Genomic DNA, 17,301 nt, shown 5'->3' with positions numbered 1-17,301 from the left:
GCTTCTGTCTCCCATCCCTTGGGACAGGACGTTTTGTACTGCCCAAAGCCAAGAAGGTGTCCTAGTTGCAAACGTGCCCTCTTTTCCTTCCCACAGCCAGTTCAAACGCTTTGAATTCCATTTGCTGTGCCAAGGACAAGTAGTTTCCCTTCCCGAGGAGGTTGTCCTCCTTCCAAAGCTCCTGCTGGGCTGCAGCAAGGTGCCCTTTTGTTACCCATGCAGGCAGGAAATTTCCAGCACAAGACTTCAAGTAGAAAGTGGGGTAAAGCTGCCTGGAAAAATGGTGTCAAACCCCATTTCTGCACAGAGAGGTCTGAGTTTTACTGTATTTTGTCAAAGCAACTTAAATTGGGGATTATTGAGGGCAGGTGCTATCGAATAACTACTGAAACATCCTTGGTTTTCTAGGTGAAACCTTTGTACAGAACGTCAGCCTGTTCTTATTGCAAGGAGAGGATGAGATGCTTTGTTCCCCAGAAGTAAGGTGAGATAGTGGTTTTCAGTCATTCCTAAGCAGTAGAGGAGTCCTTAATGCTTTAGTTGGAATGAAATGGTATGTGATAACCCCAGCAGTTACAGTGTTTTTAAAGCAAAGAGGAACAGCTTTCTGGTGTCACAGAAGTGGTGAACCTCCTCTTCAGCCTCAGCATCCTCACACTGCAGAGCGCTGGCTTTGAACCCCACAGCCATGGCAAACAGATGTGATAGACGCCAGTGGCAGCCACAGTTTTAGTGCCAGGCTGCTCATTCCTACCCTTTCATAGGGATGTTGGTGGTCCCCCAGGTGCCATGGAGGACTCTGGAGTTAAGAAGGTGATGTTTGGCTGCACAGTTATTATCTGGCCCCAGTCTGTGCACTGAAGCTCTTCATATGCCCATGGAGCCGCTGGTCAACTTGCTTAGAACCCCTGGCATGCACATGTATGTGGTGGGGGGTACCACGACACAGGCATGCGGAACGACCTCCCATGCTCGTCTCAACAGCATTGCCCGCTTTCAAGGGAAGCCTCTTGCAGCAACCCCACTTAAGTGGTCCCCAAGAACAGGCTTCAGCATCACCACAGGTAAGTGCCACGAGCACAAGGTGTCCCTCGTTGCACCTATCTCCTCCCACATATCCTCTCCTGCAGATTAACAGCCTATACACTGTGGTGCACCAGGGAAGACCTTGGGAGAGGCCAGCCCCAGAGATCCTGAGCTGGGATCTGATGCTGCCTCCTGGGGCTCTGCAAAGGAATTTGTTATCCCAGGCTCATTCCAACCCTGTCACAAACTTTGCCCTTGAGCTGCTGGGCAAGGACCGTAGCAAGGAGAGGCTTTGCCACAGGTTCCCACATGGTGAGTCTTGGTGTGAAGCATCTCTCCCTTCATAGAGATGGGTGAAGAGACAGCCACAGGCTGAGCTTGCCCTGAACTGGACATTGCCATGGCAGAGGGTACTGGGTAGAGATGGGAAGAGGTCAGCAGCTCCTTGACCAATCTTGTGGAGGCTCCTCAAGTGAGATGGGGACACAAAGAGACTAAACTGGGTGGATTGGCCTCTTTCATGGCCTTCTCCTGGAGGGAAAGCAGAGATCCTTCCTTCTCCATCACCATCCTCCCCACCCAGGGCACCTCCCTGGTGCCTGCCCTTCCCTGTCACTGCATGGTCACCCCTGGTGCTTGTTTCCAGGGTACCTGCTGACCACAGCACGTCCCTTTTTTAGCCGCTGACAACTGTGAGCAGTTCAGAGCTGCGATGCTGCTGCTCATCAAAGGTGGGACCTGGAATGTGCTGTTTGGCTGAGGATGTCCAAGTGCAGGGAAGGGCAGAAGAGACAACCTGTACCCTCAGCCTGGATAGCAACTGAGTCTGGACCTGCTCTTGGGTACCTGCAGGTTCCCTCACAGACTTTCAAGGGTGGTCTCCAGCCCATAGATGTCCTGCCCTGCTCTGTGTTGCCTGCTGTGTGTTACATGGGCCATCTCCCACAGAGGCAGGAAAAGCAGGGAACCAGGAATATGAGGCCAAGGAGGTCCAGTTGGCAAGGGCTTGGGCTTGTCCTGGTCTCCAGTCCCCCAGGATGGTCACGGGTGGAGCTCAGGGTACACAAAGAAAGTCTGGGAGAGGTGGGTTGGTTCAGATTGAATGATGGAAAATTTAGAGGGATCTTACACTCTACACAGCGAATTAACTGGAGGATGCAGAGAAGATGGAGCCAGACCTTCAGAGGTGCATGGGGGGGGGGGGAGAAAAAGAGGCAACAAGAACAAGCTGGGACATGGGAAATTCCTTTTAGATACCTGGAAAAAAAAAATGACTTCCCTCATAGTGGAAACACTGGGAGAGAGGCCAGAGAGGCTGCGGGATCACCATTCAACCTCAACCAGACAAGGTCTGGAGCAGCTGGCTCCTGACCCCGTCCAGCAAAGCTGGCTGTGTTTGAGCAGAAGGTCAGCCTCTTCCTATCTCAATTATTCCATGTTTCTGTTAGGACACACCTTACTGATGCAGTGACTTAGTTCCCAGGTACTCTATCTCCATTACGCAATGCTTTCATCTGGCTGCATGCAGCCTCGCAGCTGCTCGGTGTGAGCGATCCTTCCTTAGTGTCCTCACCTAAGCTCCCATCCACAATAGGAGACCTTGGTGAAGCCTGCCTGCTTTGCCAAGGGCTAGCCCGTGGTCTGTCCCACCTCCTCATCCTCCTGCAGCACCACCTGAGTGCCACACGTGTGCGAGGAGCGGAGGGAAGGCTTTGCTCAAGAGCAACCTGCCCGCGTGTCTCAGCAGGCTTCTGCATGGCTTCCCGCAGCCTGGCAGCTCCATGCTTGCTTTCAGCTGGCTCCTGCTTGCCCTGTTGGGTCTGAGCTCTCCATCTGCCCCTTTCTGGTGCCGCTTTCTGGTCCCACAGAACAAAGAGACCCTTTCCTGAGAGCAGAGCAAAACAAAGGCTTTGTGAATCTGAAGAGCGAGGTTTCCTCATGGAGAAACTGTGCCAGGCTCTGGGAAGCCTCAGCTCTGCTGGGGCAAGGCTCAGAGGCAAATACAGGGAATTCCCAGCCCCTTTACCTCTATCCCTCCTCATCACCACCCGCCCTGAGGACGAAGCAACCCTGGGTGCTAAGGGAACCCCACAGCAGCACTCCCTGCCTCCAGGTTTGGGAGCCAACTGCTCTCCCGTGGCAGATTTCACAGCAGCCCGTAGCCACTTCCAGCCCAGGAGTGCCTGGCAAGTTGGAACAGCGAACCCTGCGCGGCCCTGGGAGCAGCGCTGGGCCAGCGAGCCCTTTGATTGCGATCAGCGAGCTGGCAGGCATCCCAGGAACTCGCACAAAAATGCTTTGAAGAGGGCAGATGCACAAGGTGTGTCCCGTGTGGGGCGCGGGGCCGTGAGTCACGGCATCACCATGCGATGCACATGCACCCCGCACCGCGGCGACGGCCCCGACACCCTCGGATCACTGCAGCCCTGATTTATTGTAATGTCTTCTTTATTTCACCCTCCGATCTGTTGCCCATCGCACCCTGAATTTGGGGTTGGTGCCCTCTCTGCCTTCCCCCCACCTCGCTGCTGCCTGCGAGCTCCAGACAGAGAGGCAGACAGGGAATTTGCTTCAGGCACTGGTAGATGCAAGCTCTGCTGCTGCGCTGGGGATGACACTCACCGTGCCCTGCTAAGTAAGCATCCCCAGCCCGCGGTACAGAGCAGAAGCAGCAGTTTGCACAGAGGTGCAATGAACTGCTTCGTTTAAACACCTTTTGCTCTTTTGGACATGGGTTTGGAGGGTTTTGCAGAAACCAGGGAGGTTTGGGTTGGAAAGAACCCTAAAGCTTATCCAGCTCCAGCTCCTGCCACTAGAGCAGCTTGCTCCAAGCCCCTGTGTCCAACCTGGCCTTGAACACTGCCAGGGATGGGGCAGCCACAGCTCCTCTGGGCACCCTGTGCCAGCGCCTCAGCACCCTCACAGGGAAGAGCTTCTGCCTAAGAGCTCATCTCAGTCTCCCCTCTGGCAGGTTAAAGCCATTCCCCTTGGCCTGTCCCTACAGGTCCTTGTCCAAAGCCCCTCTCCAGGTTTCTCTCCCTTGTGCTGGACCATACAAACTTGCCCAAAGAAACTGTTGTTTCTTGAAAGCCTTTGTGAGCTCCATCCCCATCTCCGCAGCCCAGCTCAGCATTTTGGGTGAGTTATGAAACAGGGCAGATGCCGGAGCCAAATGACGGGCTGTGATAAACACTTGGCTCTCCCGTGCAGGGACAGGGTGAGGGCTGTTCCTTGCCGTAGGGGAAATGACATTACAGGTTTGCAAGAGCTGGGCACTTTGTTGTGCAGAAGCCATCTGACGCTGACAGCCTGTCATTGATTTGCGAAAACATCGCTTGGCATCGATAACAAGCTTTCAGGAGAAACAAGTAGGACAGAGCAAAACAACACCCAGGTATTGCTTTGCTGTTCCCTACCCGGGCTGGAAGCACCCAGACCCATCCCCACTCTTCATCCTTCTCCATCCCACTTGGGCATCGTCCATCTGCTCATGGGCAGCACTCAGCCCTCATCCTGGCTGGTCTTGCTTGGGCATGCTCTAAATGTCCAGGCTGGTTGGATGATGGAGGAGAGGGAAGGCTCTGCATCCCTTGGGTGAGGTGTCAGGAAATGCAGGGAGAGGGGACTAAAGGTAATTACCCTCTAGTTGCTCTAGTCCTGTGTCTCAATGGGTTTCTGCAGTTGGGTTTCACTGGAAGAGCATCCTGAAGCATCAGAAGAAGGTGCACAATGCTCATCTATCCAAGGAAGACGCCCTGTGCTTTCTGATGCTGCTCTTATGAATACAAAACACTGCTCACATGCCACCAGAGAAACAGAAAACCTGATAAATGGGCCAAAACAAAGTGCTTTCCCTCTCCTTTCAAGGAAGGACCCAGCGTGTGGGTGCTGAGAGCACCAGGCCTGTGGGCAGAGCCTGGGCACTGATGTTTCCCACCAGAAAGAAACCCCACGGTCCTGTCCATGGGGCTCACCCTCCATGGGGCAGCAGGAAGGAGCCTGCTCCTCCTGGCCCTTCTCTGGGCTGTCCTGGGAAGACTCAGGAAGCCTCTGCCCTGTGCACCCTCCCCTCAGCCTCCCTACGGTTGGGGTTTGTGCCTCTTCTGTATCAGCCTCTTGCGGCTTGGCAGGAGCTTTGTCAGCGCTTGCTGCGACCTGAAACTGGTCACACCAGCACCGAGGTGTTCGGTTCTCTGCAGACGAGTTGCTGCAGCGTGGCTTGGCAGAGGGAAAACCCTCTGCTCGGATTCAGAACCTGGCATGTCGTTTCTTGTGCAGCCACTCTGTCTCCTCTTCTGCTGGCTAAAAGTCCTGCTTTCCTCCGTGCTACCCAAGTTACTTGCAAAGGTTGCCCCAGCTCTTTCCCTGGTGCCTGCCCTCATTCATCCAATGGATATCCGTGAAGGAATTGTAACCCCTTTGGGGAAGAGGTCTCACCCCCATGAACGCAGCAGGACCCTCCGTGACCCCTACTTTAGGTGCTGTGCAGGTGACCCTGCAGTCCTGGGCAGGCAGAGCAAGCAAGTGGGGAGCTGGACATCCTGACCAAGGGAGGAGCATCTCAGCAGGATGGAGGCTGGAATGGGCACTGAGGGCAGCAATGCTCCTCTGACCTGTGGTGTGTTCAACGCTGCCTCCTAGTAGAAGGGGTGTCCCCAGGCTCTTGGCACTGGGACACCATTTTGATCCATTTTAGACAAAGGGAAATAGTAAAATACAAGCTGAGCAGGCTACGTGGGAGATCCTACAGCTCTCCATCCACCAAAGAGCACTATTCCCTACCCAGACCCACAGAGCCTCACCCACGAGCACCTTCCCTGTGAAGGGAATGGCGATGTCCATCGCTAACCCTCATTCCTCCCAGCCTTGCCCGGTCCCCATTGGTACCCACAGGCTCCCCTTGCCCCCAGTGTGTGCCGGCACATGCTGGGGGAGGCAGATGTGGGGCGAGGGCAGCGGGAGCTGTGTGTGCCCTGCAGCGGGGAGCGGTGGGTGTGTGCAGGCAGGGCTGTATATCCAGTCTGGCAGAGGGTGTGCCTGCTCACACGCCGCGGAGCCGAGCCGGGAGCAGGAGCCCTCAGACACCCTTGGCTGGGGGACGTATGGCAAGGAGGGGTTCAGGAGATTAACCCCAGCCTTTGCTGTCGCCTTGCGTTGTGTGCGGTCCGGTGAAGTGCAGCCCCCCGTCCCCAGCCCCGTGGTCTGCTCGCAGCCATGCTCCACTCTCCACTGAAAACAGCGTTGGCGTATGAATGTTTCCAAGACCAGGCCAGCTCCACGCTGGCTCTGCCCTCGGACCACAAGCTCAAAACTAAGGGCACGGGAAAACAGCGGGTCCAAGAGCAAGTGATGATGACGGTGAAGCGGCAGAAGCAAAAGTCATCCGTGTCGTCGAGCGTGGGACACTCCAATCGAGGTAAAACCCCACCGTGCTCCGGACAGCAAAGGGCTCCCCTCTTAGGATGGAGCAGATGTTATGGGGTGATTCTATGGGGTTTTGTTTGTGGGGGACAGACTGGTTCGTGTCTCTCACAGGTTATCCCAGGTGGGGGATGCTGAGGTCTTTTGCACTGGATGGAAGGGTTAGAGCTGGATGCATCGCCTCCCTCCCCGTGGAGCCCATCTCCTGGGAGCGCTGCGCTGCTCCACATCCTCGAGGCACTTGGACAGTTCAGTGTGGTGCTATTCACCATTTGCTCCCTGGCCCTAAAGGAGGATTTGCTGCACCTTTGCAGATCCTTCCTCTGCAAGTGCCCCCATGGTTGGAATCCTCCACCAGTCCCGTCCCCTCCCATGGGTGGCCAAAGCCATCCACTGTGCCATGGGGCCGGGAGCTGGCCACAGGCAGGGGCTCGGCTGTATCCTGAGCATTGGGCAGCTCTGCCTGCACACAGGACACAGACCTGAGCTTGGGATTCGCCTCGAAGCTCCCAGCGCGTCTCCCATTTGTAGGTGAGAAGTGTGGGAGCCTCCAGGACACCCCGGTGTGAGCACTTGGGAGGAGATGAGTTAGGACGAGAGATGTCCTTTTCTAACCACAATGGCTTGTGTTGGTTCAGTTGGAGTGCTTCCATTTAGCAGATGGGTTAAAAAGGGTGTAGGGGTGCAGGCAGCCGGTCCACCTCTATGCACTGAGTCTGTGCTATAGAAGACAAGTGATCTTCGGGGTCCTGGAGCTGGGTTTCCTACAGGGATACCTTCCTCTTGGGGTCGAGGCTTGGCTGATTGTTTTCCTTGCTGTCCCTGTGTCCGGAGGAAAACCCCAGCTTTGCCCATCCGGGAGCTGCGAACCCAGAGGGCTGCAGCAGGCACAGTGCAAAACCTCCCGGTTCTTGGAAGTGCTTTTCCCAGCGGCTGCAGTGAGCTCACTGCGCTGGATGAGTTCACCGGGAAGAGGAATTCCCAAGGCTTTGGGGGAGAGAAGGGGGCTGGGGCTGGGATTGAACCGTTCAGCCACGTCTGCGGTGGGCAGCATGCAGAGGGCTGTTTGCTGGGGTGCTGGGTGAGCTGGGCCAATCTCTGCCACCTCTTTTGGGGATTATGGCTTGCCCGGCAGCTATTCCAAGCGGGACCATGAGGCTGAATCCAGTGCTGGTGAAGTGTAATGGTGCAAACACACATTTTGGGCTGGTTTACCAAGAGAAGCAGGGCAGCAGAAGGCTGCGGTTGAGGTGGTGCTGCCCTTGGAGCCATCCTGGCTGTGTGCATTGCAATTGCTGCGATGGAGGAAATAGAGCAGCTCCACGGTGGATGACAGGGATGCAGTGACACTGCCAGGAACAAATCCCTGCTTTCTCTTTATTTGTGTGCTTGTGGACATAGACTCCCAGGGGTATGTGGGGGGACAGGGCAAGGAGAGCTTTGTCCTGCCACCAAAGTGGAAGATGCAAATCCCCTCCTACCTCAGGAGGGTTTAGTGCTTGAGGTGCTATGGTGCCAGACCTGACAAAATAAGCTACAACCCAGGATGAGATGAGAGGCTCCGGATGGGGACTGGCACTGCCTTTCCAGCAGAGGGGTATTTCTAGGGGAAGCAGGCAGAGAGATGTCTCCCACTGCTGCCCATAGCAGGGAGGAAGCGAGGCAAAGGGGGATTGTTCCACTTGGAGAAGCCCAGGTGAAACCTCTGGGAAAGAGGAAAACAAAAAGAGGCAAATTCTCATGCTGCTCATCTCAGCTCGAGGCTGAAGCTAAACCCCTCCTCCAGACACTGCTGGAAATGCCTGGGAATGGGAATTGCGTGGCAATGTGCAGCTCTGGTTTCTGTGTCCCAGGGAAGCTGAGTCACATCCAGCTCCCAGGAACTGCTTCCAAACACAGGGCTGAGGCTGCCCTATTCCCACTGTGGGGAGGTTGGTCAGTGTGAAGGTCCCGGTGGCCGTGCTCAGTGCATTCCTGGATAGAATGCCAAAGAAGCTCCCATTTATTCTCCGGGTTTTCTTCTGTGTCTAAGCCTGAGTGCGTCAAGTTAAACATTCAGGTATTGCTGTTGGTGCAAAGGTTAGACCTAATGAGAAGCATTAATGTCTCCTACAAACAGGCTCCATGGGGCTGTAGCCAGCTATAGATGTCTGCTTGTTCAAATGCTCCCCCAGCATCAGTTACCTGCATCCCCCCGTGGTTTCTCAGAGGTGCTCCTCATAGGCAGCACAAGCTGGGGAATTCACAAAGCCCCTTGAAGAATGTTCAGGTCCTTTGTTCCCTCTGCACCCAGACAGTTTCCTGCATGTGTCTGGTTAGGTGTTGGTCCAGGTCCAGCCGTCTGTTGTGCATTTTGATCTGTGGTTTGGGCAGGAACTGAAGCACAGCACAGAGCTTCCCCTACCTTCAGTGTGTGCTTCTCTATGTAGGGTGAGAGCGTGGACATGGACCCCTTCTGCATGTAGCAGGGATGGGCACTGCTGTATCCCATCAATGGGGTTTCTTTAGAGGGTCAACAGACGTTCCCTCAACGTCCTGTTACTTGATGGATATGTAAAATTCCTTGGTTATTTGGAGCCCACCAGACCACCACCCTCTGAAGATCTGGTGTCACTCAATACGTGGCACAAGGCAGAGCAGGGAATGTGATCTATGTGGGCACAAACTGGTGTGCACTGGCGTGGGGCAGTGAGCAGAAACCAGTTACAAGCAGCATAATCCTGCACCCACGGTGGGGCCTTCTCTCAGCAAAGCAGCTATGGGTGTTCTCAAGGACGGGTGCAGAGTTTTGGGTCTGTGGAGTCTGCCACCCTTGGGCTTTGGGTCTTCGGGCTCTGCCTTAGGATGTATCTGCCCTTCTCCCCATGGGAATAGCTAACCAGATGGCTCCCTCTGGATTTGTGAGTCATGCAAATTTCCAGGGAAAAGGAATTTCAGTGGCAGGAGACAAGGCCAGGCTAAGCTGAAAAAGCTCCTCGCAGCCAACAGCACCGGTCTGCAAAGTCCTCTGGCTGAAGAGAAGTTTTGCCAGTAACTCGTCACTGGCTGGCAGGGTATATCAGGGAGCAAAGACCTGAGGAAACCCACAGGGACCATCCTATCCAGCTGTCTCATAGCTGAGCTGTGATTTAGACCTTTGTCATGCTGACATGGCTGAGAGGGGAGCTCTAATGGCATCCCACTTAGCTCTAATGGGATCCCACCTAGCTCTAAGACGGGGTCATTACTCTGATATGAAGAGGATATGTGGGGGTTAGTAAGTGTTTTGAAGAGTTCTGTAATGTTTCCCTGGCATGAGAGGGTTCAGTGAAAGTCATCCAGGGTTCCACAACCCTTAGATTATCGGTACAGAAACAATACCAAAACCCTTTAGCTCAATAGGCCAGAAGACAGAAATGGAGTTGGTCATTCCTGAAAGAATTACAGCTTCTGGAATTCCACTGACACTTCTGTCCTATGAGGCATCCAGGCTTTGCTTTGTGCCTCCCACAGGCCCTTTTCTCTTACTATGCTTTTTCTATGTTTAATCATCCTTACAGTTTTAAAGCCGTGCATAGTTTATTATTTAACTTGTTTAGCCTGCACTACCAGTGACTGGTTCTTGTCTTGCTTTTCCCTGCCATAGATTAATATTTATTAACGTGTATCCATTTCCACAATGCTCCCTGTTAGCTCCATGTGTCTCTGAAGTCTTTCACTGTCATGCTTGAAAAATGGCATTTAATTCTCCTTGCCATCAGTCTCTTAGCTTCAAGGGGTGTAAAGCTGCCTTTGAAGAAAGTAAATAACTCATCAAGGACAGGCATATTGGGTTGGATGGAAGCCGCAGTTTGCTCTTCAATGATCTATAACAGCTGTAGAGAGGAGAAGGAGGAAGGCAAGGCTCACAGTGACCAAGTGCCAGATCTTGCAGTCCCGGCCTGGTGTAGTTTTTACCCTCAGGAACTGTCCCACTGAAGTTCAATGAGGATTTAAACTGATCAGGTTTGGAAGGAGATGCCTTGGGTGAATGAGAGTTTGGGGGGTGGGAGAGAGGGGTCCCTTCAAAGCCCAGGCAGCACCTGAGCAGCCCTCAGCAGTATTTTCTGCCCACAGCCATGGTCACTGGGAGGCTGTTTCATCTCAGTGATTCTCATCCATGTCTTTTCTGCCTCCGTCCTGGCTGTTATCTACTACTAATACAGTGGGTTTGATCATCTCTGGGTTTGTCCAAGGGCACTTCAGAAACCTGAACGGCTTCTTGGATGACAACAAATGGAACGTAGGGATATAGCTACAAAAAACCACCACAGAGGCATCTTCCCCAAATAGCATTTCCACCCCTTGTCAAAATGCTTTGCTCAGGAGACAGACAGTCTGTTTTTATCCATATTCTCAGGACCTGTGAGCAGTTGTATGGTTTTTACCCTTGAGGTGGTTGAAAAGAAGAATATTCTTCCTTGCCTCAAGGGCTGGTGGTACACCCCCAAGGTGGCTCTTGAGATGAACCAGGCAGAGAAGTGTCTAACGTTGCGGGACTAAACAAAGATGATGTTTTCTTAGCTAACTCCATCAGAAAATCCTCAGGTTCCTCCTGGCCTTCAGACTGAGCTCTCCAAGCAATAAACCACAGTTGCACGGTAGCAGGAGAAGCACCTTCTCCAACCAGCAAGGCAGCTTCCAAATGCCTTGAACGTTTGAGGTTATGTATAATTATGTACTTATAAGCATTCATATACAAGTTCTTGGAGGTGAAGGCAACTCTTCAACAACTGAAGAATATAAACTTGCATGAACTGCCTGCTCTCTTGAAGCTGGCCATGTAGCAGTGGATTCATACACGAAAATTAGAAATGTGCCTAAACTGCCTTATTTTTGGTGTCTCCTTGCTCAACCCCAAAAGCTTGAGTGCAGTGCATGTCAAGAATGGATCCTGAAAGGAAAGGCATGGTCCCCAGGAAGGGCTGCTCAGATTAACTTGTGATTTGTGCCTAGAAACCCTTGCTTCCTATTTGTGGCCAGGAAAATGCTCCCAAGCACTCACACCTGCAGTTCCATGGTGTCTGCACAGAACAAGAGGTTGACTGTAAGAAGGAATTCCTAGGAAACTGTTGTCATGAGATTGTCTTATCTTTGTGCTCAAAACTATGGTTATTGGCTAATTCTGTCTCCTGGTGAATCACTTGGCCCAAACTTACCATTCAAGCCCTGCCTTGCTTCTGTTGAAGCCCAACAGTAATGTCCTGATCTGGAGTTCCCAGGAAATCTCAGGGCGGGGAGGGAAGCACAAGGCGAAGGGCACAGCTGAATTGTGTCTCCAGTTGCATGTCAATGGCCATTTCCTTGCCTTATCAGCAAGCTCTGTGCAACTAAAGATATATTAAGATATATGAAAATCTGTATCATTAAGATATATGAAAATCCATGCCTTAATAGATTTTAATATGCAGATATATCTTAATAGATCTCTCAGGGCTAGAGAGATATTAATAGGGAACAATGCCCACCAAGTCTCTAGACTAAGGGCAACAAGATCCTGTGGTTTTCTGCATAAGTGTATGTCTGTGAGACTACTCCGCTGCTGCTTATTCTGCATGCAGTGGTGTTCTTCAGACGCTGCCGTCCATGCAGCCTTGTTCTTTTCTTGTTGACAATAGAAAGCAAATCTCATTATTTGTACCGCATCTGCAGGAATCATCTTCCTGAGAAAATGCAAGAATTTTTAGCCACAAACCAAATCACCATAACAGGTTCCGGATGCCCCAGGCTAGGCAATAAACTAGATTTATTCCAAGGATCAGTGGCTGTAGAAGACCTTGAGTGGCTTCAGGGCCTTTGTGGTTGAGCTTATCCAGTTTATCTAAGAGATGAGTCTTATCGAACAATCAGAGAGATTAGGATATTTCTGACATTACCCACCAGTTTAGGTGCATAACTTAAGACAGGTACATCCTGATTTTGTACTTCGTTAGACATTCAGAGCTTCCCCTGGAAGTTAATTGGAATGTAGGGTTTGCACTTCCTCATAACGGGACTTGGGATGCCACAATTGTTGAGCATGAAACTTAAATGACCTTATACTCTTTTGGACCATCTGAAAGGGGTGAAGGGAATTCTAGCATGGAAAGAGATATAACTCATTTCACTTTTTCTTCTAGTGATGAGTGTAGTGCTGAGTAAAATACTTTTAGGAGGGATCCAAAGAGTGCACTGCCAAAGGCTACTGGTGAGAGGCAGCTGGAAGAGCTTTTAGTAGGGCTGGGACAGGTAAATCTAAACACTGAATAAAGCACTGAGAAACAGTGCAAATGGTTCCCAGTCCAAGATACTTGCCTCTTTACAGAATGTGTCTGAGATCTGGTCTCACACCAGCAACTCAAAGACAGCGATGGACCTTAATACATTTTCAGAAGAAGAAAGTACAAGTACACAGAGTGATCTTGTAGAGACTGGAGATTGAAATCTAAGGCAGTGAAATTAGGGTTTTTTTAGTGTTTGACTGTTTCAGATCCCCAGGTGTTAAATAGACTTGATCATCATTTACCCATCGTGTTAGTTATTTACTATTTATTGAGCCTTGCTCAGGTTGTTCGTGCTGATGTGGTTGTTAATATTCAGACCAGGAAACCCAGGCTGGTGAAAGGGTCTGGGATGGGTTTTGCCTTCAGAGAAGAGACAGATTTTATTTACCTCCAAGGCAGAATAAGGGAAGAATGTTCCAGGTTCAGACCTTCCTGGATGTGTAGCACAAACTATCATCTAGTTCCTCTCATATAGCAAAGACCTAAGACATTGGGCCAGTCTCTGACTTTGTCCACTGTAGATCTTACGGTACTCAGTCTTTTGTGCTGAAGACCTTAGGCTGTTCCTTGTGGTCTGAGGGCTGGAATTTCCAAGAGCTCATTTGAAATGAACATCCCCTATGAGTGGTCTGCAATGGCAACGGCTCAACTTCCCGTTTCCTGTGTTCCTGTTAAGGTTTCTAGCTCTGCTGTCTTCAGGAACTAAACTCACCGGCGAAAAGAGCACTGTGCTCTGAAGGAGTGCCTGCTGGGAATGCTTTCTCCTGCTGACCATGCTTTTTTCACTTCCAGGTTCCATGTACGATGGTTTAGCTGATGGTTATGGCTATGGGACATCCCGGGGCAGCTATTATACCAAAACCCAAACAGGAAACAGCAACTGGGGATATCCGGTAAGATACTCTTTTATCTGGGAACTGTGGCATCCTCTTGAGGTAACCTATGCAGAAAGCACCCTCTAGCCAGAGCAGTCATATAGCAAGGTCATAGCACTTCAAAAGCTTGCCAGAGAGAGATTATGCATGGCTATGGCTATCTTAGACAGTAATTCAATGCAATGGAAGAGGATGATTGAGTACTCTCTCTATATATTGTATGTGGTCGAGGATTTTAGTGTGGACAAGAGCTAGTTTGGTTTTGTGGATTATTATCCACATGGCACAAGAGGTTTGAAGCTTTCTCTAGGGTCAGTTACAGGTTCAGACTCTTACAACTCAGTTCAAGTTTGGAGCACATCCATTGCTCACCTGCAAGAGTTTCTCTTTCTGTTTCCATGTACCCAGATTCCTATGTGACTGCCATGAATGTGGTTGAGTAGTGATGATCAGGGGAGTTGCATTATAACTGTGTTGCTATTCCCAATTGCAATGCAAGTGCAGACCCTTTGCAGATATTCTCTGAGCTTGGAAAAGAGGTGGTCCATTTCTCCTATAGTGAATCCGAAGAAAATATTACGGATTGCCAGAAAAAGCACAGGGGAGATTGCACTTGTCTTTGTGCAATCTGAGTTTATACAACCCACAGATATCCTGGTCTTATCCTTGGTGACAGACTCTAGGTACAGTGGGAATGATTCCAAACCACTCCAAAGTCTACTGGGACAACTTGTGCTGGTGTTGCTCCTCCACCTATTCTGCTCTTCCTTGGTTTTCATTAGCTATAAAGTAGAAAGAAGCAATGCACAGATCTGGGATTTGAATGAGGGCAAAATAAAGGGCTTTCTTCAACAACTCTGGGACTGTAAAGCAACTTCCTGTCAACCATCAAAGGGTTGAACCAGGAAGAGTGCTTACGTTGGCATTGAGCATGCAGACAGAGGGTTGAAGCTGCTCCTGGTAGCTGCCAGATCTTCTGCCTCTTCACAGCATTCTTCAGCTTCAGAAAGATTTATGTTGCCTTGGTGTAGCATGCTTGCTTCAATGCGGTGATACTGCATCACTGGATTTGCTGCCTGCTGCACGTTCAGTAGGAAGGACTGGGAGCACTGGCATTGGAAACTTTTATTTACAGACTGCCTGTTGTCTTGTTTCAGTGTCCTTTGCTGAGCTGGTTAAATCCCAGACAGTGGTGTTTCTGCCTAACATAAGACCAAAAGGGTGCCTCTGATGGGTCAGAGCAGAGGTCCAGCCAGCCCGGTGCCGTGTCTCCATCACTAAGGCAGGAATAGGCCCCTTCAGAAGGGTCTAAACATAGCAAGAGGGCAGTGAGGCATCCTAGAGTGATTTAGTGGCCACCAGAAAGTAGCAGCTGAGGGACCTCCTGAGCTAGAGGTGGAGTCTCTGAGCTTCGTAAGTTGAATGATTGTCCCTGCCCATGGCACGGGGGGTTGGAACTGGATGAACTTAAGGTCCTTTCCATTCCAAACCATTCTATGATTGTGATGTTTTGGTTCAATGATACATTGCTTTTCTATATTCTAATTCCTGAATGGAGTTTATTATGCTTTGTCTAAGCAAAACTGTTCTAGGTGCTGGGTTTTTTTTTGTCAGAGATGAAGCTAAGCCCTAGCTCTGCAGTTGCCCCTCCAGCTCATGCTCATGCTGGAAAGGTGGTACTGCAGCTAGTGTTGCTGGTGTGAGGATTATTGCTTCATTTTGTTCACTCCTGATCTTGTTCCCAATCATTATAACAGAGGGGCAAATGCGACTTGGTTAGAAATGCCATTGGCTGTTGGGTTTTCAGTCCAGCAATGTTGGTGTTCTGGTGAACAGCTTGCAAGGTGATTATGAAGATCAGGGCATCTGTTAGACACGATGGACACAGCAGTTCAGCCACTTCTGGTTCACCATGGACTTACGTAGCTCATGGCTTTTATCTGAAGGGTTCTTCAGCGTTTGCCATTGAGGGAAGCTCTTTCTCCAAACCTAAGTGTCTCACAAGCCTTTCCTCCTGGAAATTTTTGGTCAAGGTCTTCAGGACCTCAGTTACTTTAGAAAAAGGGACTGGGACTTGTGAAGGATTCACAGTAAGAAAAGTCTTACCTAACTGTGTCTATCTGAAAATCAGCCATTTGGTCTTAACAAGTAGTCTAGACTCCTCCCACAGCCAACAAAGAGAGAGGTACGAGGAGGTGATTCATCTCCTCTATCTTGGGGATCTGTCAGGTCAGGATGAATCAACCCCTCTGGATGGCTATCTCCTTCCACTGGTAGCTGGATCAGAGCAGTCACCTAACAGGTAGATGACTGCAGTTAGGGCCGATGAGTCCCAAGTGCCATTGGCACATTGGAACATATAACCTCAAGCCTAAATCTGCTTAACAAGCTTAACAGACATCATACTCCCCAACCACACTGAGGAACCTCCTCCATTTTGCCTCTTCCAGAAGAGTATTACACGTTTACACACATCCATGACCAGCCTCCACCTTGGGTTAACTTTAACTTCTGTCAACCTGTTTGAAGCCTGTGCAGGTTGTAAGACACTAAAACAAAGATAAAGCAAATCAACGTTCGAAGAGAACATTGCTGCTCTTCTTTCCAGCTGGAGCTGGTGCTGTGAGTGCTTCCGAGGAGTTTGAGATGCACAAGCAAGTTCATGTATTTCAAGGAACTGACCTAGGATGGCATTCAAGAAAATTACTTTTAATACTTCTGGAGTTATGGTGTGACAGGCAATCCATGTCCATGTTGCTGCTGCATAGCATTGCAACTTAGACACTGCTCTTAGACTGCCTTAATCTAAGACATCGCCTTAGATGGTGACCCTGAGCGACAGGAGGTCTCCTGTCTCACCCACAGCTCTTAAAAACCAGTATTCCCGACTTCCTCCTTTTGTTTTGCTTTGTGTTTTCTTGGAAACCTCAAGCTTTTTGCTTTGGAGTTTTCTTCCCAACCTTACGATACTGACAGTCAAATATTAGAGCAAAAGAAATGGTAGCTCTGGAGGCTCAGTCAACACTTCTGACTGAGATCTCTGATTTACAAAGACTATTTTGTGTTTATTCCTCTTGCAGGGTGCCTCGTTTCACCATCACTGTGACTAAGCACTTCAATGAGTTGTTATAATGTAGGTAGCACTGAAAGTAGTGGGACCACTCCAGGAAAAGGCTCTCTGAGGGCAGCAGGTTTGCACTTGGTTGCAGTGTTTCCTTGGTTCATTTGTTAGGGGATGGCTCAGTCTTCAGGCCTGAAGTGTCCAGTCCCATCTGCACAGCGACCACAGTGGGAATCAGTAATGGGGACATGAGTGACTGCAACGCTCTCTGTGTTGGGTGATCTTTCAATCCAGGTGCTGTTGAACCCAGAAGACCCTTAGAGACATTTGTGACCCTACTGATGATGTGAGTTATGAGTGGCCACCAGTTGCCAAAGCCATCCACCCAGAGGAGGTGGTTTTGCTATGCTCTGATGTAAGGCCTGAGCAGTGCCTGAGGTCCCTCAGGAGGTAGTGTGACCACAGTTTACACTGACAAACCTGAGGGAAGTGTAAGTAAGCTAAACCGGACACCTAAAGCATTGCAGTCATGGCAGAAATCTCAGCCTGAACTGCATCCTTGACTCTGACATCTCAATGCCACCCCAGAAATGGGGTTTCAGCACTGGGCTCAGAGCCATGGTCACAGTCTGATGTC

General features: G+C 50.5%; 1 protein-coding gene across 1 annotated transcript in view; it reads left to right on the top strand.

Moving 5' to 3' along the window:
- Positions 1-6,092: 6,092 nt before the first annotated feature.
- Positions 6,093-17,301, top strand: part of PKP1 (plakophilin 1) — a 43,537-nt gene continuing 32,328 nt past the window's right edge. Inside the window, exons 1-2 of the mRNA XM_061442791.1 lie at positions 6,093-6,442; positions 13,521-13,621. Coding sequence (XP_061298775.1) covers positions 6,241-6,442; positions 13,521-13,621 — 303 coding nt within the window. The 5' untranslated portion in view covers positions 6,093-6,240. The remainder of the gene's footprint in view (positions 6,443-13,520; positions 13,622-17,301) is intronic.

The sequence above is a fragment of the Pezoporus flaviventris genome, unplaced genomic scaffold (assembly GCF_033815535.1).
Source record: "Pezoporus flaviventris isolate CSIRO_AGI_PZ_B2104156 unplaced genomic scaffold, CSIRO_AGI_Pfla_v1 ptg000253l, whole genome shotgun sequence".
Lineage (NCBI taxonomy): Eukaryota > Metazoa > Chordata > Aves > Psittaciformes > Psittacidae > Pezoporus > Pezoporus flaviventris.
Note: the sequence above shows the minus strand (reverse complement) of the source record. Positions and strands in the feature narration are given on the sequence as shown.